The sequence below is a fragment of the Silurus meridionalis genome, chromosome 7 (genome assembly GCF_014805685.1).
Source record: "Silurus meridionalis isolate SWU-2019-XX chromosome 7, ASM1480568v1, whole genome shotgun sequence".
In the NCBI taxonomy this organism is placed as follows: domain Eukaryota; kingdom Metazoa; phylum Chordata; class Actinopteri; order Siluriformes; family Siluridae; genus Silurus; species Silurus meridionalis.
This window is the reverse complement of record NC_060890.1, coordinates 20,387,673-20,405,627: the sequence shown is the minus strand read 5'-3', so window position 1 is coordinate 20,405,627 and position 17,955 is coordinate 20,387,673. Positions and strand designations below refer to the sequence as shown.

The 17,955-nt window shown below is 37.4% G+C and overlaps 1 protein-coding gene across 2 annotated transcripts in view; it reads right to left on the bottom strand.

Moving 5' to 3' along the window:
* Positions 1-2,774: 2,774 nt before the first annotated feature.
* LOC124388964 (disintegrin and metalloproteinase domain-containing protein 12-like) overlaps positions 2,775-17,955 on the bottom strand; it is a 95,724-nt gene continuing 80,543 nt past the window's right edge. Inside the window, exons 16-24 of one of the 2 annotated variants that reach the window (XR_006926493.1) lie at positions 16,927-17,125; positions 15,812-15,889; positions 12,239-12,347; positions 10,930-11,065; positions 10,415-10,547; positions 8,235-8,504; positions 3,818-3,918; positions 3,139-3,369; positions 2,775-3,060 (exon numbers count right to left, since the gene is read on the bottom strand). Coding sequence is in view for 1 of the 2 variants with exons in the window: in XM_046854117.1 (XP_046710073.1) it covers positions 3,297-3,369; positions 3,818-3,918; positions 8,235-8,504; positions 10,415-10,547; positions 10,930-11,065; positions 12,239-12,347; positions 15,812-15,889; positions 16,927-17,125 (1,099 nt within the window). In the remaining variant the exon portion in view is untranslated. Of the gene's footprint in view, positions 3,370-3,817; positions 3,919-8,234; positions 8,505-10,414; positions 10,548-10,929; positions 11,066-12,238; positions 12,348-15,811; positions 15,890-16,926; positions 17,126-17,955 lie in introns of both variants that reach the window. The other variant, XM_046854117.1, reaches the window with a different exon arrangement.

The following is a 17,955-nucleotide window of genomic DNA, read 5'->3' as shown; positions in this document are numbered from 1 at the left end:
TCATAAATTAATCATTTGACATAATCAAAAAGTTTTCCATTTTCTCACACTCACCTCTTATCATTCTAAAGCACATATAATTCATTTACACACTGGCTGGAGCACTGAAATATATCTGCACCATACACAGACATCATTCATGAAAACTGTTAAAGTTCTTTATACTAGGTGTAATAAATAGTGTCTCTTTAGGTGTACTCCAAGTATTAACATACCTCATTTAAAAGCATGTTTGAAACCCATGTAACACACCCCTTTTAAAAGCCTGTATGTAACAACTTCCATGTAAAAGTCTGTATCTATCCCATGTATGTAACACACCCCCTTTTAAAGTCTGTGGACCTCATGTCTGTGCACATGCATTTAAAAGAGTAGAGGCAATCCAGATATTGCTGTCACATTATGACTTTTGAGTAAATCTGTTATACCAGTTTGTCCTTTTGTCATATCCTGCTGTTTTTAATTGTTGTCGATGTGGATTAGAAAATGCTGGCATGATTCACAGCATGAATGTGCTGAAATGTGCATGAATTGTGCACTCTTTGTTTCCAGTTTGTGCTTTAGAGATGACTGCAGCTTTTACCAAACGGGTAATACAACGTAATTTATCATTACATTTTATGTAGCATCCACTTCTTAAAAACTTTCAGGACATCATCAATTTATTAGAGAAGAAGAATTCAGCAAGTGGAGCTGACAAAATATAAAAGCAAAAACTGACTCGGTGAAACACAAATAATTTTTCATAGACAACTTTACTTAACACTGGTTCATAATTCGTAATCAAAACACTGATATTTACACACACCCACATGATTTATCAAAGATTTTGCGTACAAATCGTGTTTGTGTTCACAGACTGGGAAAAAAAAAGAAAAAGAAAAAATGAGTATCATATTTTTTTGTTTTACTGTGTAGAAATACTGGTACAAGTGATACAGTTACAAAATGGTAAAAAGTGAATACAGAAATACAGACTGCATAACAGGACAAGCAATATGATTAACATACAATAGTGCTCTATGAGTACCATTGGAAAATAAAATAAGAATCTAGACTTGCACAGATTCTCAGACTGTCTCAAAATCATAAACCGAACGGGTGCATTAGTTATACAAGTGTATGAGTGAAAGCATGGCTAAAAATATCACTTGAAGTAATCCATTTTTCTAAGCAAAGCAAAGAAAAAAAAATGCTTGTGATTGCTGAGGATACCTAATATTTTTTAAAAATTTCACACATACGCAAGCCAAGAACACAGTAACATGATGGTACGTGCTAAGTATAAAAAAATATAAGACTCTACATTGTCTAGATTTCAAATAAATGTAGGCTCAGTGAAAACACACTGTCACAGCTGAAATAGTTCCCTGGGGTACACACTCCAGTTTGCTACAGATGTCAAGTTTTTGTATGTTCATATTTTGAAAACACTGCAAATCCTTTCATCGATGTTGTTTTCCTCCTGTGCAAAAGTCTTAATTTCGCCTCCTGTAATCTTCATCAAGCATAACCTGCAGAAGCAGACCTCTTAGAGAAATAGGAATCCCAGAGCATTCGGGCACACCGGGAGAGAGCGTTTTATATATATATATATATATATATATATATATATATATATATATATATATATATATATATATATACAGTACAGACCAAAAGTTTATATATATTATATATACAGTACAGACCAAAAGTTTGGACACCTGCTCATTCAAAGAGTTTTCTTTATTTTCATGACTATGAAAATTGTAGAGTCACACTGAAGGCATCAAAACTATGAATTAACACATGTGGAATTATATACATAACAAAAAAGTGAACTGAAAATATGTCATATTGTAGGTTCTTCAAAGTAGGCATCAAGAGAATGCCAAGAGTGTGCAAAGCAGTAATCTAAGCAAAAGGTGGCTACTTTGGAGAACCTACAATATGAAATATTTTCAGTTGTTTCACACTTTTTTGTTATGTATATAATTCCACATTGTTAATTCACAGTTTTGATGCCTTTAGTGTGACTCTACAATTTTCATAGTCATGAAAATAAAGAAAACTCTTTGAATGAGAAGGTGTGTCCAAACTTTTGGTCTGTACTGTATATATATATATATATTTAACGCAATACACTGGTAGTTTTCTCATATAATCTAATCGCTCTTTACTATTTCTATCTGTAGTGCAGTTCAGACAGTAATTTCAACACAAAATCTCCCTGCACTAAGAAGGAAAATAAAACCTGTTCCTCAAAATGTACTTATAATACAAGTGTTTGGGGGTATCTGAGGGAAACATTTGTAGGAAAACAATTTTAATAACTAATGAATGAGTTAAAAATGTAAATTATTTTTTATGTTTCCTCTCAGAGATATAAAAATATGTGGTTATGTTATTAACATAACTAAGTAAGCTCATTATTAAGCATGAAGATACCTAAAAGGATTTGTGGAAAGTGGGCAGAAGTCTTAGAAAGCTGGATCAAATGCTTAAGAATGGTTTTGGCTGTACCTTCCATCATGCCTGTCTAATTATTGACTAATTATTAGCCTTCAACAGATGGTTATCGCACACATGCTACACTGGATAGAAATTATATTAAAAAAACACCAGTGTACAACGTTAAACTGACTTACACCCATCAAATCTTTTACAGTTTAACGTCTAATTGGCAATAAAATCGGTGTAAAATTTTAGGATAGGTGTGTCTAAGAGAGAGCACAGTATCAGAGGAAGGAACATGTGGTTGTATTCACTGCTTCACAGGAGATGTATGATGAAGTTACAGACGCAAACTTTCTCAATATGGGTGATCTGAGATGAGTCTGTCAACCTTGTGCCATGACTGTGGTGCATTATAACATTATGTTATGCAGCAACAAAGCACATCTCTTTTTTTTTTTCAACATTTCCTCCCCTTTCCAGTTCTCGCATAAAAAAAGCACCAACATTAGTCTTCAGTTTTATTTTCACAGGTTTGGGTATCACTTCAGTGCCTCCCTGCACACTGCGGAATCGTGCTGGGAATCGACTCATTACGCAGTTCAAAATCTAATCACATCAGGGCTGCCAAAAAAAAGAATGTCCTAAACAATGTCGAAATAAATATATTTTTGATGAACATAAATAATGTACGATGTCTACCTGAGGGTTGACTCATAGCACCGGATAAGGTTGGAGGCGTAGCACCAAGGGATTCGAACTGTCATGCCGCCTTGACTGCCGTGACACGCTGTTCTTGAGGACCAGCAGAGTTTCATAGTGCAAAACTGTTTGAACCACAGGTCTCACAGGCTTCTGTCTCAGCTGCAGGGTTTCTTTATTCCTGTGTAGAACGTAGGCTTTGGCAGGGTGGGGGGCTGCTTAGGATTTGTCCTGTATGAAGAAAAAAAAGAAAAGAACAATACTACACAACACTATATTATTATTATATAATATTGCAAACTGGATATGTGAAGCTCGGTAATGTAAATCAAGAAAAAAATTTGAGCTGAATATATAAAGTGCTTCCATCAGTCTAATGGAAGCACTTTATAGCAATAATGAGCTCTCTTCATTATCGACTGATTCTGATGAATTATTCTGTAATTTGCACAAAGGCTGAATTAACGCCTGCAGTATCATAGAATAATCTTTCCAGATGGATCTCTTGGATAATCAGTCTCAACCTACCGCATTTACTATTCTTCACTACACATTTCTTCCTAATTATCAGAAACGAGTTATTCATCCATCTCATAGATGCTTGTATAGATGTCTGTATGAGCTCTTGGGGAGAAGTTAGTGTGCAGACCTTTTGTACTGTAAAATGGCTGAGGCTGACCTGGGAGAAGGGAGATGTGCTGCTAATGGGCTCCGTCCCATCTGAGAGCTTCGTCCGAATGGGTCAGCCGGCAAAGGCTTCTGAGGCGGGCTTGGTTTCTCCTGAGAAAATCACACGAAAGCACATTTCCATAGAGTATAAATCTTGAGAGTATAAATCTGCCACCAGATGGAGATGTAGCACAATATAACCCTAAATTCAACTCAAGGTGTTTCCCTAGTGTCTCGGTTTCGCTCTGCTCTCTGCCACAGTGATTCTCATGTACTCCAAATGGACCGGCAGGAGATGTGGTACAGACAACCACCTGCTATCTACTACACATCTGTTCTTCATACAATCTATCACTCAATGATTCATACATCATTTCACAGTTTGAATCTACACTTTCTGAGCGTTTCGCACAATTTACTACTGTCGGATCCTCAACCAGGGCTTTTCTCATCATCAATCAAGTCTGTGTGTGACTGGGAAAGAAGAGGTCCGAGTGATTAACAGGGTTAGTGGAGTGGAATTTAGGATTTTAAATAATCCCAAACCGTGCTAATGTTAGTTTGTTGCTTTGCTATTCATTTAACCAGTTGTACTATGTAACATCTCAGGAACCTTTTTAATGCCATTTAGTCTGGGAATACCACACTTGTCTGATTGCCATGCAGCTGTTTATACATACTGCACTGCCCTGGTCAACATGGGTCTCGGATACAGATTCCACAATGTGTGTTTAAGCAGAAACAGCTAAAATGCAGGAAAGCCCACAATAACCTTGTAGACTTAGTGTGGTGAGGTGAAAGGGGGTACATGGACATTGAGAAACGATCATAATGAACAAGGACTGGACCTTATGATGAACCAGTTTAGAAAGGACACAAGTGCCCTGATAAGACAAAGGGATGTGATTCATTATACTGCTGCTGAAAAATCTATGATCTACAGTCAGTTCTTACCTGTTCGGTCTTAATAAATGAGAATGTTTAGACATATGGAGAAGATCTTTCCTCATCACTTTTATGTTGCTGAATCGTCGACATCAATCTCTTTGTCTTATTAACACATCAAAGTGCTTCTCAATGAAGACGCATATGTCCAGGAAGTGTGTTTTATATCAGAGTCAATTTGATTCAAAGGGATACAGCTGTCCTGCACTCTAGGAAGGACACAAACTGTTTTTGGCTTTATCCACTTCAAATCTAATACAACACTTAAAAACACACACATACACAAACATACATATACAGAGCACTATATGACAGAAAACCTTTGGAAATTATTTTGAGGTTTGCTTCTTGAGCTGTGCACTGTAATGCTAAATGAGTTATCATTTAATGGAAGCTTATAGATTTCCTCATTCAAACTCCACACATACATTGTAAAAGGTTTCTTGTCTCAAAATGGATTTGTATACTATACACATATACAATACATGTTCTAACCCACAGCTTCTGAGTCATATTTTGGGCCACATCTTCTACCTGTCATATACTGTATATGGGGTAAAACATGGCATGGCATGCTAATGAAAAATAAAACAACAACTCTCAGGTACAATCACAGCATGGGTCATGACGTCTTTGGTTTCTCCTATACATTATTATTTTCATTATCAGTCAATGTCATACTTAGAATTTTTTTGTAAGATTGGAAAATGTTCACAAACTACTTCCTGTTACCACGTATGTTAAAACAGGAACTTTCATGTCAACAGTTATTATAATAAATAAAAATCTAGGTATTCGCCTCCTCTACATTACAAGTCCCTGTGCATGTTACATTTATGACACCTGGCAGGCACCCTTATCCAGGGCAACCTTCAATTACTGTATTTATACATATGGGCCCAGGACCAGGAGATTGGTGATGCTAGGATTTAAACTCATGGCCTTTTGATTAGAAACCTGGCATCTTATCCTTGAGCTACCACCTTAGCCAGCATTACTACCTGTATGTTGTTACTTTAGATCAGGCGTGTCCAATCTCTTCCACAAATGGCCGGGATGGGTGCAGGTTTTCATCCCAGACAATCAAGCGCCACACCTGATTGTCATTGAAAATTAAAATTTATTATCTTTATATTTACATTATATTTAAACAATTAGAATTTGTTGTGGACTTGATTGGTTGGAATGAAATTGTGTATATTCAAGAATTCCTCACTCTGAATTAGCTTTTTTTTTGTTATGTTTATATGGTATTGTTCTGTTCTTCTCAGCTTGTGTGACTAATAATATTGTGTTTGTCAGGGTTTGCATGCATTTTTGTAATACATTTTTAGGATTAAGTGATGGATCCTCTGGTGTATTACTCATTCATCCATCTATCGAGCCAGCCATCCATTCACATATCTATTTATGTGTTCATTCCCAGTAACTTATAAACTTTCTGCATAAACCAGAAAAAGTATATCAGCAGTTGACATTCACATAATACCTAAACTTGCATAATGACACAATTGGTTGAAAAGACATGTAGGACATTTTTTCAGCCACCATCTGATTTTTGCTCTTTCTTTATTAAAAAAGACCTCTAGTTTATATTTCAGCTTCAACAAGTTGTAGTTGGTATACATTATAACAGTGTCATTTCCTGTCCAACACAGTCTGCTGATTGTTTGCTCACACCATTGCCATTTCTATTACCAGCCTTTCACAGCTTTTCCACTGTATTCTATTCTATCGCATGCTATTCCAAGGTTTCCTCCTGACTGACTGACCCTACTGTTCAGGGACTGTTTTTACTGGACTCGGACTGGCTCAGACTCAGATTACACACGCACACACTACTTTATAAAGCCCAAAGGTCTGATGAAGCTGTTCCATTCACACCACAGGAAAAGCACCAGTATCACACTCAGTTAGTCTATCACAGAGGGGCAAGTGCACGAGTGAAGCAGCCTGCAGGTTTTCTAGAAGAGCACACATTATACATCTGACATAAGAATCTGACTGGCAACCTTATTGCATCTCATTCATTCAATTACTCAGTCAGCCAATGTAGCAGAGCTGTAATGCAATAAAATCACGCAGATTCATTTATGGCATTTGGCAGATGCCCTTATTTAGAGAGACTTACATTTATCTAATTCATGCAGCTAAGCAGTTGAGGGTAAGGGCCTTGCTCACAGGCTCAGCAGTGGCAGCTTAGTGGTGGTGGGATTTGAACTCACAACCTTCTGATCAAAATTCCAAAATCTTAAGCATGGAGCTACCTTTTTTCCAAGTCAGTTATATATTTGCATCCAACATTGGCATGCAATCTTGGAATTTTTTTAGGGGTGCCAGATAGACAGGTATTATTTCAGATTACAACACAAAATGGTGCAAAAATAAAAAATAAGACTAGAACCACCCAAAAGCAGTTCTGCAGGTGGAAATGCTTTCTGGGGAGAGAGAGAGACGAGATATGAGTGGGCAAATGACAGCTACAGTAACGCAAATAACCACAACTGCTGTATATTGAGCAAAAAAACCAACTCAGAATGCACAAAAAACTTGGCTACGACAGCAAAGGACCACACTGAGTTCCAATCCTGCCAGAATCTGTGAGCAGCAGTTTGCAGAAAAATATTTCATTATTATATTTATAATATTTAAGCAGGTGTTCCAGAATAATTATGGATATGCAAGTGTTTGAACCATACGTGAATAGTTGAAACCCCACTCTGAAAGTATTGTCTTCCTCGTTAAGAGTTCCACCAAAAAATAAACCACCAAACTACACACCTTAAAAGGTGGGATTTGTGAATTGAAAGGCATCTATACTGAAAGGGATCGAGAAATGACACCTATTCCTGACTTCCAGACCTGATGATTGGTCTAAGTCTGAGGTACCAGCAGTGGTGGACAAAAAACACAAACCATGTACTTGTGTAAAAGTAGAGATACACTAGGCATAATATGACTCCAGTAAAAGTGCTCCCTTTAAACTTTCACTTCAGTAAAAGTACAAAAGTATTTGCCTTTAAATGTACTTAAGTATCGAAAGTACTATGATTTATTATGGCTATTATGTTCCTATTATCATATTTATCACAAGACTTTTGCTTAATCAACTCAGTTTATGTGAAAAGGCTCTAATGTTACTCTTAACACACCAATCTATTAATAGAATGATATGAATAAGTCAAACACTGATTGATATCTATGCGGCAATCAAAACAAGTTCAGAAACAGAAGCTGTGCTCTACCCTGAGGTGACTTTCTGTGTGTTTCAACAGTTTTTATCTACTCATAAAAAAGAATAAATGATTTTCCAAAATATAGTTGAGTAAAAAGATATTTTACTTTAAAATGTAGTGAAGTTTAAGTAAAAGTCTCCCCAAATGGAAATACTTCAGTAAAGTACAGATGCATGATATAGCTATGATTTTTTTCTTGCATTTTTTACTCTTTAACAAAATCACTGGTGTATTTTGTGCACTCACCATGGCCTTCCTGCAGGTGTTCTGGCAGCCTAAGGTGAGAAGGGAGGCTCCTCGTGCTGGAGTTTGCAGGTGGGAGTGTGTGTACAGGACTGGAGGGACCTTGTTGTGGGGTGAGGGTGTATGTGGCAGGGGAGGTGGAGGTGCACGGTGAGTGGGTGGGGCAAATGGCAATGGTAACAGTGGGCTCAGGTGGAGTGGAGGACACTGGGGCAAAGTGTGGAGAGTGTGAGAGCCGACAACAGAGTTCAACACTGGGAGAGAACAATGCGGCTGTGGAAAAAGGGTGGAGAGAGAGAGAGAGAGAGAGAGAGAGAGAGAGAGAGAGAGAATAAATAAATAAATAAATAACATTTATTATAAGCAGGAATTATATCTAACACTAACATTTCATTTTGAAATACATGTAAACATATACATATTCACAACACACACACCTTTACAGATGAGTGGTATGCAGGGAAGTGTGTGTGTGTGTGTGTGTGTGTGTGTGTGTGTGTGTGTGTGTGTGTGTGTGTGTGTGTAAATGTTTGCATGTTCTGTGAAGTCTGTCTGAAGTATGACCTCATATGCACTTGGCTGACATCAAACAGACCTACATCCCCTTTCTTCTTAACAACACGCACACACACATGTACCCGCACACACTCACACACAATCAGTACCAGCTGTAAATAACTTCTAATGCAGAAAACAGTCCAGTAAGGGTCTACTGTCTGAGGCAGATGAGGCAGAGGCACCCATGCACATGCCCACACGCATGCACGCACACACGCATGCACAAAACACATCTCCACTTAATTATTTTAACAAGTCAAACAGGCAGCTGGATTTGCCCAGTGCTGCTACTGAAGCTATAATGCAGAGCAGAGCTGCAGAAGTTCATTTCATAAACATTTTCTGTTGTTAGTACCCTGGGTATACCTTCTTTTCCCAAAGACACATGCACACACTCAAACTTAAACATGCATTCACACGCTCACTAATCACACACACCCACGAAGTTCCCAGAAGTCCACATCTAGATCAATCATTATTTATTTCAAGCCTGGATTCACTTTTGTGTGTGTGTTTGTGTTTGTGTTATGCCGTGTATTAAAGGCTTGGCACGCAGGGCATAATCGAAATGAAACCGGACAGCTTTTTGACATTGTTTGTCCACTGTCTGGCTTTTATGCAGAATGTTGTCTGAAAGCAACAGTGCATTATTGACAAATTTGTCATTGACATTCATAAGACACAAGGGGCATTAGAGAGGGATGTTTGGCGGTGTGCGTATGTGTGTGTCTGAGTGTGTACGCATACTTAGCTTGATTGTGTGAACCCTCTGACAGAAGACGAAAACTCAGAAACAAACACACACAAACTCGCTCACACAAATCAAGAATCAGAAATGGAGCAACCACCAGCAGTTTGAGACCAAAGAAGTCGGTGAGGCAGGAAGATATCAATAACGACAAAACATCACGCTACATTAAGTTGAAAAGCTAAACACAATTGACTTATGCTATAGGCTAGTCTCTAGTGGGTTTTTAATGTAATTCTATTATACAGTCAACAACATAAAATATTAGATGCCTGGTATCTGCTATAAAACAAGAACATTTCGTTTTCACCACAGAGCATGAAGTGGAAGCTCAGTGATTAATTTATACTAGCCTTCTGATCAGAAGGTTGTGGGCTCAAATCCCAGCACCACAGTGTGCATACTGTGTGGTAATTGTGCAATATCAGATGATTGCACAAATCAAAAGAATGTCATCTTATAATCTGTCAAATAACTCCATGGGGTATTCAGTGATCAAATGAGTTTAAGATGCCAGAGTGGGTCCTGAATGCAGACTTTATTAAGATTAATGCTCTGCGTCACCTTCTCGAACGGTCACTGAGCATTACACTGTACAGTACAGTACAGTACAGTTCATTACACATACAAAAATTTATTTTATTACATTATTAAATAACTTATTTTATATGTAGTCATGCTCATTTATTCATAAAAATGCTTCATGTATAAAATATAATGTGGGATATCGCAGGTCATAAACAAGTTTTGATAAACTCTGAACAAAACTCAAACAGAAATATATATTCCGCTAGCCATAACACACTCAAACACACACACACACATGCACGCAAAACACATCGTCACTTATTTAATTTTAACACACACAAAAGCGCACCTTATAAATGCTGGTACTTTGTGGTATAGCTGGAGCTTGGCAAAGAGGTGATGCTCGAAATGTGGGGCGTGTTTGGGTCTCGGGGACTGAACGTGTGTGTCCTTGAACCATCAGCCTGCTCGGCCCCACTGACCTGAAACAGCATTATTATTATTATTATTATTATTATTATTATTATTATTATTATTATTATTATTGTTAGTAGTTGTAGTAATATTTAAATTAATTACAATTTCCTTTTTTCTCTTCTATTTTGGTCACCAGGGTGAAATATAAATTAAAGGAATGTTATAAGGTTATATGTTATTTGATTTTTTTTTTCCCTCTGTAAAGTAGAATGTCAGTTCAGGCAAAGAAACTGATACTGAACTGTCTATTAAGCTTCAGGTAATAATACACTAAAACAATAATGCATTATCTTAGTATTCAGCTATTATTTTTGTTTCTTTTTACATTTTCACTAGTCATAATCTTTATTTGTATTTATTTTTATACATGTGAAAAACTTGTTTTACCTCAGCTTTTCTATGTTGTTTTTCTTGTTGTTGATGAACAGGCTGACCAGAGTCTTCCTCTTAACACAGACAATCATGATCACGCAGAGCAAACACAGGAATGCAACCACGATGCCCACCTTTATACTCTCACCATCTATACACAGGGAACGCACACACACACACACACACACACACACACACACACACACACACACACACACACACACACACACAATTATCCCACACATACTCTAATTCATTCACATACTGTACTGTGGGAAAATGTTTGGCAACGTATATTTTAAAGCAGCAATTTTCTTATAAATGTTACTTTTACAACAAAACGCCTATTACAATTAAATGTCAGAAAAATGTTTGAATGTCATTAAGGAAAATGGCATTACATAATAAAACACTTCATAATAATACAAAAAGATTTAAAAAAATAATACATGTACAGTGGATATAAAAAGTCTACACACTATTATTAAATTTGCAGGCTTTTAAAATATCAAAACAGACATTATAGACATCCAAAGATGTTCCAGCATGGCAATGCACCTGTAAACAAAGCAAGCCCCATGAAGATAAGGTTTACAAAGGTTGGAGTGAAAGATCTTGAGTTGCCTGAGATAGAGCTCTGACTTTAAACCTATTAAACACTGACTACACCCCAGGCCTCCTCAACATAGGTCAGGTCTTTAGTATATATACAAATTTAAGTATAGAACATAGTTTATAAGGCGAGGATCTTGGCAAAGAATCTTGAGTGGTCTGCTATACACCTCTAACCTCAACCCTACTACACTGCAGCCCAGGTTTTCTCACCTTACAGGTTATAACAGCAATAATGGAATGAGATGTTCAAAAATCACATGAACGTTATGGTCAAACATTTGTCCACATAGAGGCTAAAACATGTATTTATAGGATCATATATAACATACAAAGACTATGAATCAATGGGAAACAACAGAAGCAGGATACAATAAAAATTGACAAAAACATGTGATATGCAATGGCTAAGAGGTGTCGTACTTAAGCACCGTATCAGTGTTAACATGACATTTATCTCTAGCTGTCATACGGGTGCTCTAGATAAATAGATAACTGTAGTGTTACTCATAAAATCATTAGCTTACTTGGCTAAATTATTTTAATTGAAAACTTTAGCTAACATTAGGTTGTTGTTTATATTTAACTTCAGTAGTAAGAGTTTGACTTTTCATTATAGGAAGATTTCTGAAGAAAAACGCAAAATCAACGCATGCACGCATGCACTCACACACACATACAAACACAGACACACCCTCACACACATCCACACCTGCTTGTCTCAGTGGTCCGCTGTCCACACTGCCTCCAAATCCAGCTTTGTCGCAGAAAGGGGGAGCCCAGTGCGCCTCACAGTGACAGTTCTTTTTATTATTACACACCTGTGAAGAGAAAGACAACACACACACACACACACACACACACACACACACAAAATATGTCAAGAATGGGTCACTAAACCTTTTAAAGGTTAAACTTCCTCAAAGCATCACTTTTTTTTTTTTTTTTTTATCAGACTCTAAATGTTATAAATAACTTAGCAATGCCCGTCCTGTCCCTTTCAGAAAAGACATTATAATGCAGTTACTGTAAAGTTTTACCAATCTTTCACATGCTTTCTCAGGAAACCTGGCTAATAATGTGTAAATGAGAAATAGTGGCTTGTAAAGAACAAGTGATAAAAATATCACCAATTGCACATATACTGTAGCATTAAAGAACAATTATCTAAGTCAAGCAAAGTTTTTCTATAAACTAACCCTGAACTTGTTGCTTGTGCAAACATACAATAAACAATAATAAACCCAATAACCAAGCATCCTGTTTTTACAAGACACAATAAAACGACTTTTTTTAGCAATTAAAAAGGCATTGAAAACACTAACAGGTATATCATTAAAAAGTTCAGGTTTGTATGTACAGTACATCTTCAAGTGTGTGTTAATAATTTATGTCCATGCTGAAGTTTTTGAAGTGCGCTCTTTTGATCTTTAATAACCCTCTGCCATTTAAAGACCTGCTCTGTGCAAATATAACAAGATAATCATGCCATGTTTGAAGAACTAGATAATATTAGTGTTGTTACTATAGAAACAGTCTGCAATCTAACACGGTTACTCCAAGGTTGGTGTAAGACATGCTGATCACACATTGGTCATTTCACATCTGTATTGTAAAATATTTTCCTTTATTTTCCAGCTGATCTATGCAAAGTGTCTCTTCTTTTTCTTTTGGCTGCTCCTGTTAGGGGTCGCCACAGTGGAACATCCGTCTCCATACCCCCCTCTCCTCTACATCTGCCTCTTTCACACCAACTACCTGCATGTCTTCCCTCACCACATCCATAAACCTCCTCCTTGGTCTTCCTCTTTTCCTCCTTCCTGATGGCTCCATCCTCAGCATTCTCCTACCGATATACCCCATGTCCCTCCTCTGCACATGTCCAAACCATCTTAATCACACCTCCCTCACCTTGTCTCCAAAACGTCCTACATGCGCTGTCCCTCTAATAAACTAATTTCTAATCCTGTTCAACCTCATCACTCCCAACGAAAACCTCAACATCTTCAGCTCTGCCACCTCCAGCTCCACCTCCTGTCTTTTAGTCAACACCACTGTCTCTAAACCATACAACATCTCAGGTCTCACCACAGTCCTATAAACTTTGGTCTATGCAAAGTGTATTCCGTAGTAAAAAATTTTTACAGGACATATAATAAACTAATAAAAAAGAAAATGTCAAAAAGCATGTGTCTTGTGGAGATGTACCTCCAACGCCCAATAAACTACAGCATTTATTTGTATATTTGTTAAAAAGGCATCTTTACACCTGCATCTTTATGGGTACAGTCACTATTGCATTAAAAACCTGTTCCCCAACAGAATACATTAAATGACCAGGTGTAAATGTAGTCAATGAGATTATGTCCTGGAGTTAATTCTGCAAAAACAAACAGTTTGAAGATAATTACACTTGGTGTAGTGAAAGTACAAAACAACACACCTAGTTACCACCTGTCCTTCATCATCTCAACAAAGCCTGCCAAACGGCCACAATAGTCTCCATATGGCTCCAATGCCGCATTTCCTCCATTCTGTAACTTCACAGTATCACACATTGTATCCATATGGTGCAGATTATTAAACACCATTTCTACAGCAAGGTGATGGGGAGCAGATGTGCAGATCCACGGGGCAGAACTGATTTAGGGATGTGTAACCTAGTGTAAAGAACCTCTCCACTCATCCATCAAAATGTCCCTTTGTCTATACTGTATACTTACATCCATTTTTTTCTATATCAAACTGCACGGATGTGCTATTTGGGATGGGATGTGGTGCAAGTACAGCTGATAAGAGCTTAACTATACATTTAATTTCCAGACAGCTCCAAGCAAACAAGCATTATCAGTGTCCAATAAATTACTGACTAGACTGTTTTATAATAACTTTATCACAGAAAGTGTGTATATCGTGCCCTATACACATTCTGTGTAAAAGGATTGCTGAGAATTCAAAGTATTTCCCACCTGACAATAGACAGACAGGTAAAATAGAACAAAGACACACATTTGACGTATGACGGAGGGAAAAAATGCGTATTAATTATTTTCTATTTGTCTGAGAAGAAAGAACATAACATTTTCAATTTCCTACTCTTAAAGCCAGCCTTGTTTCTCACTGTGGGGAAAAATAAAACATGAAAGAAATCCTTCATTAGTGCTTCTGTCATTCTCAGAAATCGTCACACAAGGATGACTCGATTGTCGTCAGAAAAAATAGAAACCATTCTCGTCAGAAAACTATTCCGACTGAGATATTGAAAGAAAGGTTTTGTTTCATTTTTAAGGTAAATCATATATACAGACTATGAGTTGAGAATAAAAAAAAGAGATGATACAGAAGGACAAATAGTAAGAGGGAGCTGGATAAAAAAATCACTGAGAAGGGATAAAAAAAAAAACACGGCGCAGAATTCGCTCAGCATCAATACACTAAATAAATGACCAAGTCCCTCAAAACTATTAAAATTTCACAGCCATTTTTTAATGTCTGGAAGCAACACCGACACACAGCTCTCAGAAGCCAGAGCGTTATTAATAATGTAGCTCAAAATGTCAGCCTCACATATTCTAATGCATCTCCTTTTTTAATACATGTGACGTATCAGGCTGTAAATATCTGTTTAATTTTTTTAATGTTTTTTGGAATCCAGTCATCACCAAGAGATGAAGTATAATGTGGCTATGATCACATCCTTAATATGTGATATATAGTTTGGTGCAGTGGTGATCCATTTTCACCCTGTTAATGCAGTCTAATAATAAATATATAAAATAATATACAATCATTGTAAATACACAACATGTTGTAACAATCTTTTAGAAACAAACCCTTTTTCAGTTTGCATACAAAGCTAACAGTCTAGCAAAAAGTAGCTATGAGTAATGGTTAGTATATTATAATTATAATTTGTTTTGATACTGCGAAGTAAAATACGGAAAATAATAATATCAATATCAAAGGGAATAAATAATACCCAGCTAAATAAAGTAATGGTTATACCATTAGGACATTTGGAATTTAAAAACAACACGTTCATCCATACATAATTAATGCAAATATGAATCCAAACCAAAAAAAATAACAATAAACTATTTACTATTCTGTATAACTTTCTTATTAGTCCTTATTAGTCCTTCCAACCAGAAGTATGAAAGCAGATTGAATACCAAAGTATTGAGGGTAATGGTTGGCTGGTTGGCTGTTCTTTTTTTTTATCTAGATGACAACATTCTAAAAAAAAAAAACATTTGGTTGTTCATGGAAAAGAAATGTGTCTAACCCCATGTCCGCTGCACTTGGCCGCACACTCGTGGACTCCAAAGACACTGATGTTTTGACATTGCCGATTCAGACACATCTACAGGAAGAGAGAGAAAGAAAAGAGAGAGAGAGAGAGAGAGAGAGAGAGAGAGAGAGAGAGAGAGAGAGAGAGAGAGAGAGAGAGAGAAAGGCATTTAAGAGATTTCCAGGTTTTCCACTAAAACAGAACAAGACCCAGGTTCTGTAGAGACCAGTCCTCCAAAGTCTAATTACAGATATGGCCTGTGCTCATACAGTCAGACCGCAAACACTCCACCCAAATATAATGAGATGTAGAAAATGATACTTAGTGACATACTCATCCAAAAAACTGAGTAATCCAAGATGGTGAAATAATCAGTTAGAAGGAGAGTTGAATGTTGAAAGGCCTGACATGTTTAATGTAATTAACTGTGTCGTCTCACACGTGGGGATAAGTGATGGACAGTATGAGAGGCAAGAGGCCAGACACGCATCTGTAAAACCATGTCCGTGGAACAGTGTGATATCAGGCTTTCCGTTCTTCCTGCTCACTGCTGGGGATGATGAGGCCTTTCTTTCCCTTATTAACATTTCACTATGTTTCTCTCTCTTTCACACACACACACACACACACACACACACACACACACACACACACACACACACATAAATCCAAGTCTGCAGGCACACTACCTCATTACAGAATCAGTCACACACGAACATATGGGACTATAAACCCTACAAAATGGACACAAACTGAATAAATAAACACACACTCACACACACAAAGAAGTTCAATGTGTAGTGTAGTGTTTCCTAAATCTGAACTCAGAAAATGGAATGTTTCACAGTTTGCCCTCTTAAAGCCCCAGCACACCTCCACACCTCTGCCAGGTCCACAGTGTTCATTACCACTAGTTTTTAAAGTTTGGGATCTGGAGAAAAGCAGTACACTGGGCCCTTTGGCAGCTTTGATCACCATACTGTACATACTAGGGGATTTTGCCACAATCTTTCAAAAAACACATAATTATACATTATGACTCTGTTATAGGCTCCTTTTTTAAATGTTGTAAACTTCCTTGCTTACTGATAAACACACAGCACTCTCACCATGTTTTTGCCGCACTTGGTTCCTGTTAGTACCAGGCCTGGGTCTGGCATGTCATCACCCAGATACACGTGAGTCCCTCGACACAGGATACGCCCACCTTCCGGCAATGGGATGTTGGTCTCTATGGAGACTGCGTTGGTTCCAATTACAGGCCGATTGGCCCCACCTTGGCACTGGATCTTTCCACATTTGGCATCCCTGCATAGGTATTAGTAAAACAGAGATTTTGTTGCCACATAATTATCATAAACTTGTCATTTTTAACAACTGTAAATTTCTAAAAACAAAACAAAACAAAAAGTTTATTAAATAAGTATTACATTATATTTAGCAAAGCAAAATTATATTACATTATTTTTAGCAAAAATTATATTTTATTTTATTTACCAGCTTTTGTTTCCTCCCAGTTTGGTCCCACGATAAGACATACCCCCAACCAAATCTCCCCTATTCTACAACAGGTAGCAACCGGTGAGACAAAAGAGAACCCTGACAAATGAAACCTGCCTCTGCAACTTTTTAAACTGTAACACACTATCCACCCTCTTCCACCTACACAAGCTCACAGAAACTAACAATTGGCCATTGTCTCTGTGACTGACAAGTGAGAGAGTACGTAATCCCTCCCAACTAGACAGCATGGACAGTTTTTGCTCTCTTGCCTCTCGACCATGTGGAGTTATGCTTTGTTTTGTCAGACTTTTAGCCATGGTGACATTTGACGAGTGTTCCAGACCACCACGCATATTACTGTGGTACATGTAAATGGTGGGAGGAGTTCTGGAGAAGAAGTGGGTAACTGAATGAGTGTGTACACCTGTGCATGATTAACGGTGGTCTATATTTACAATGTGTGCGTGTTTTGCAGTGAGCTGCTACATGGAAACAAGTGTGAGCCAGTACCATTAAGCATGAAACAGACAGTGGCCTGACAAGCTTGTGTGTGTGTGTGTGTGTGTGTGTGTGTGTGTGTGTGTGTGTGTTTGTGTGTGTGTGTGTGTTTGTAAAGCATTCACATGCATTTTGCC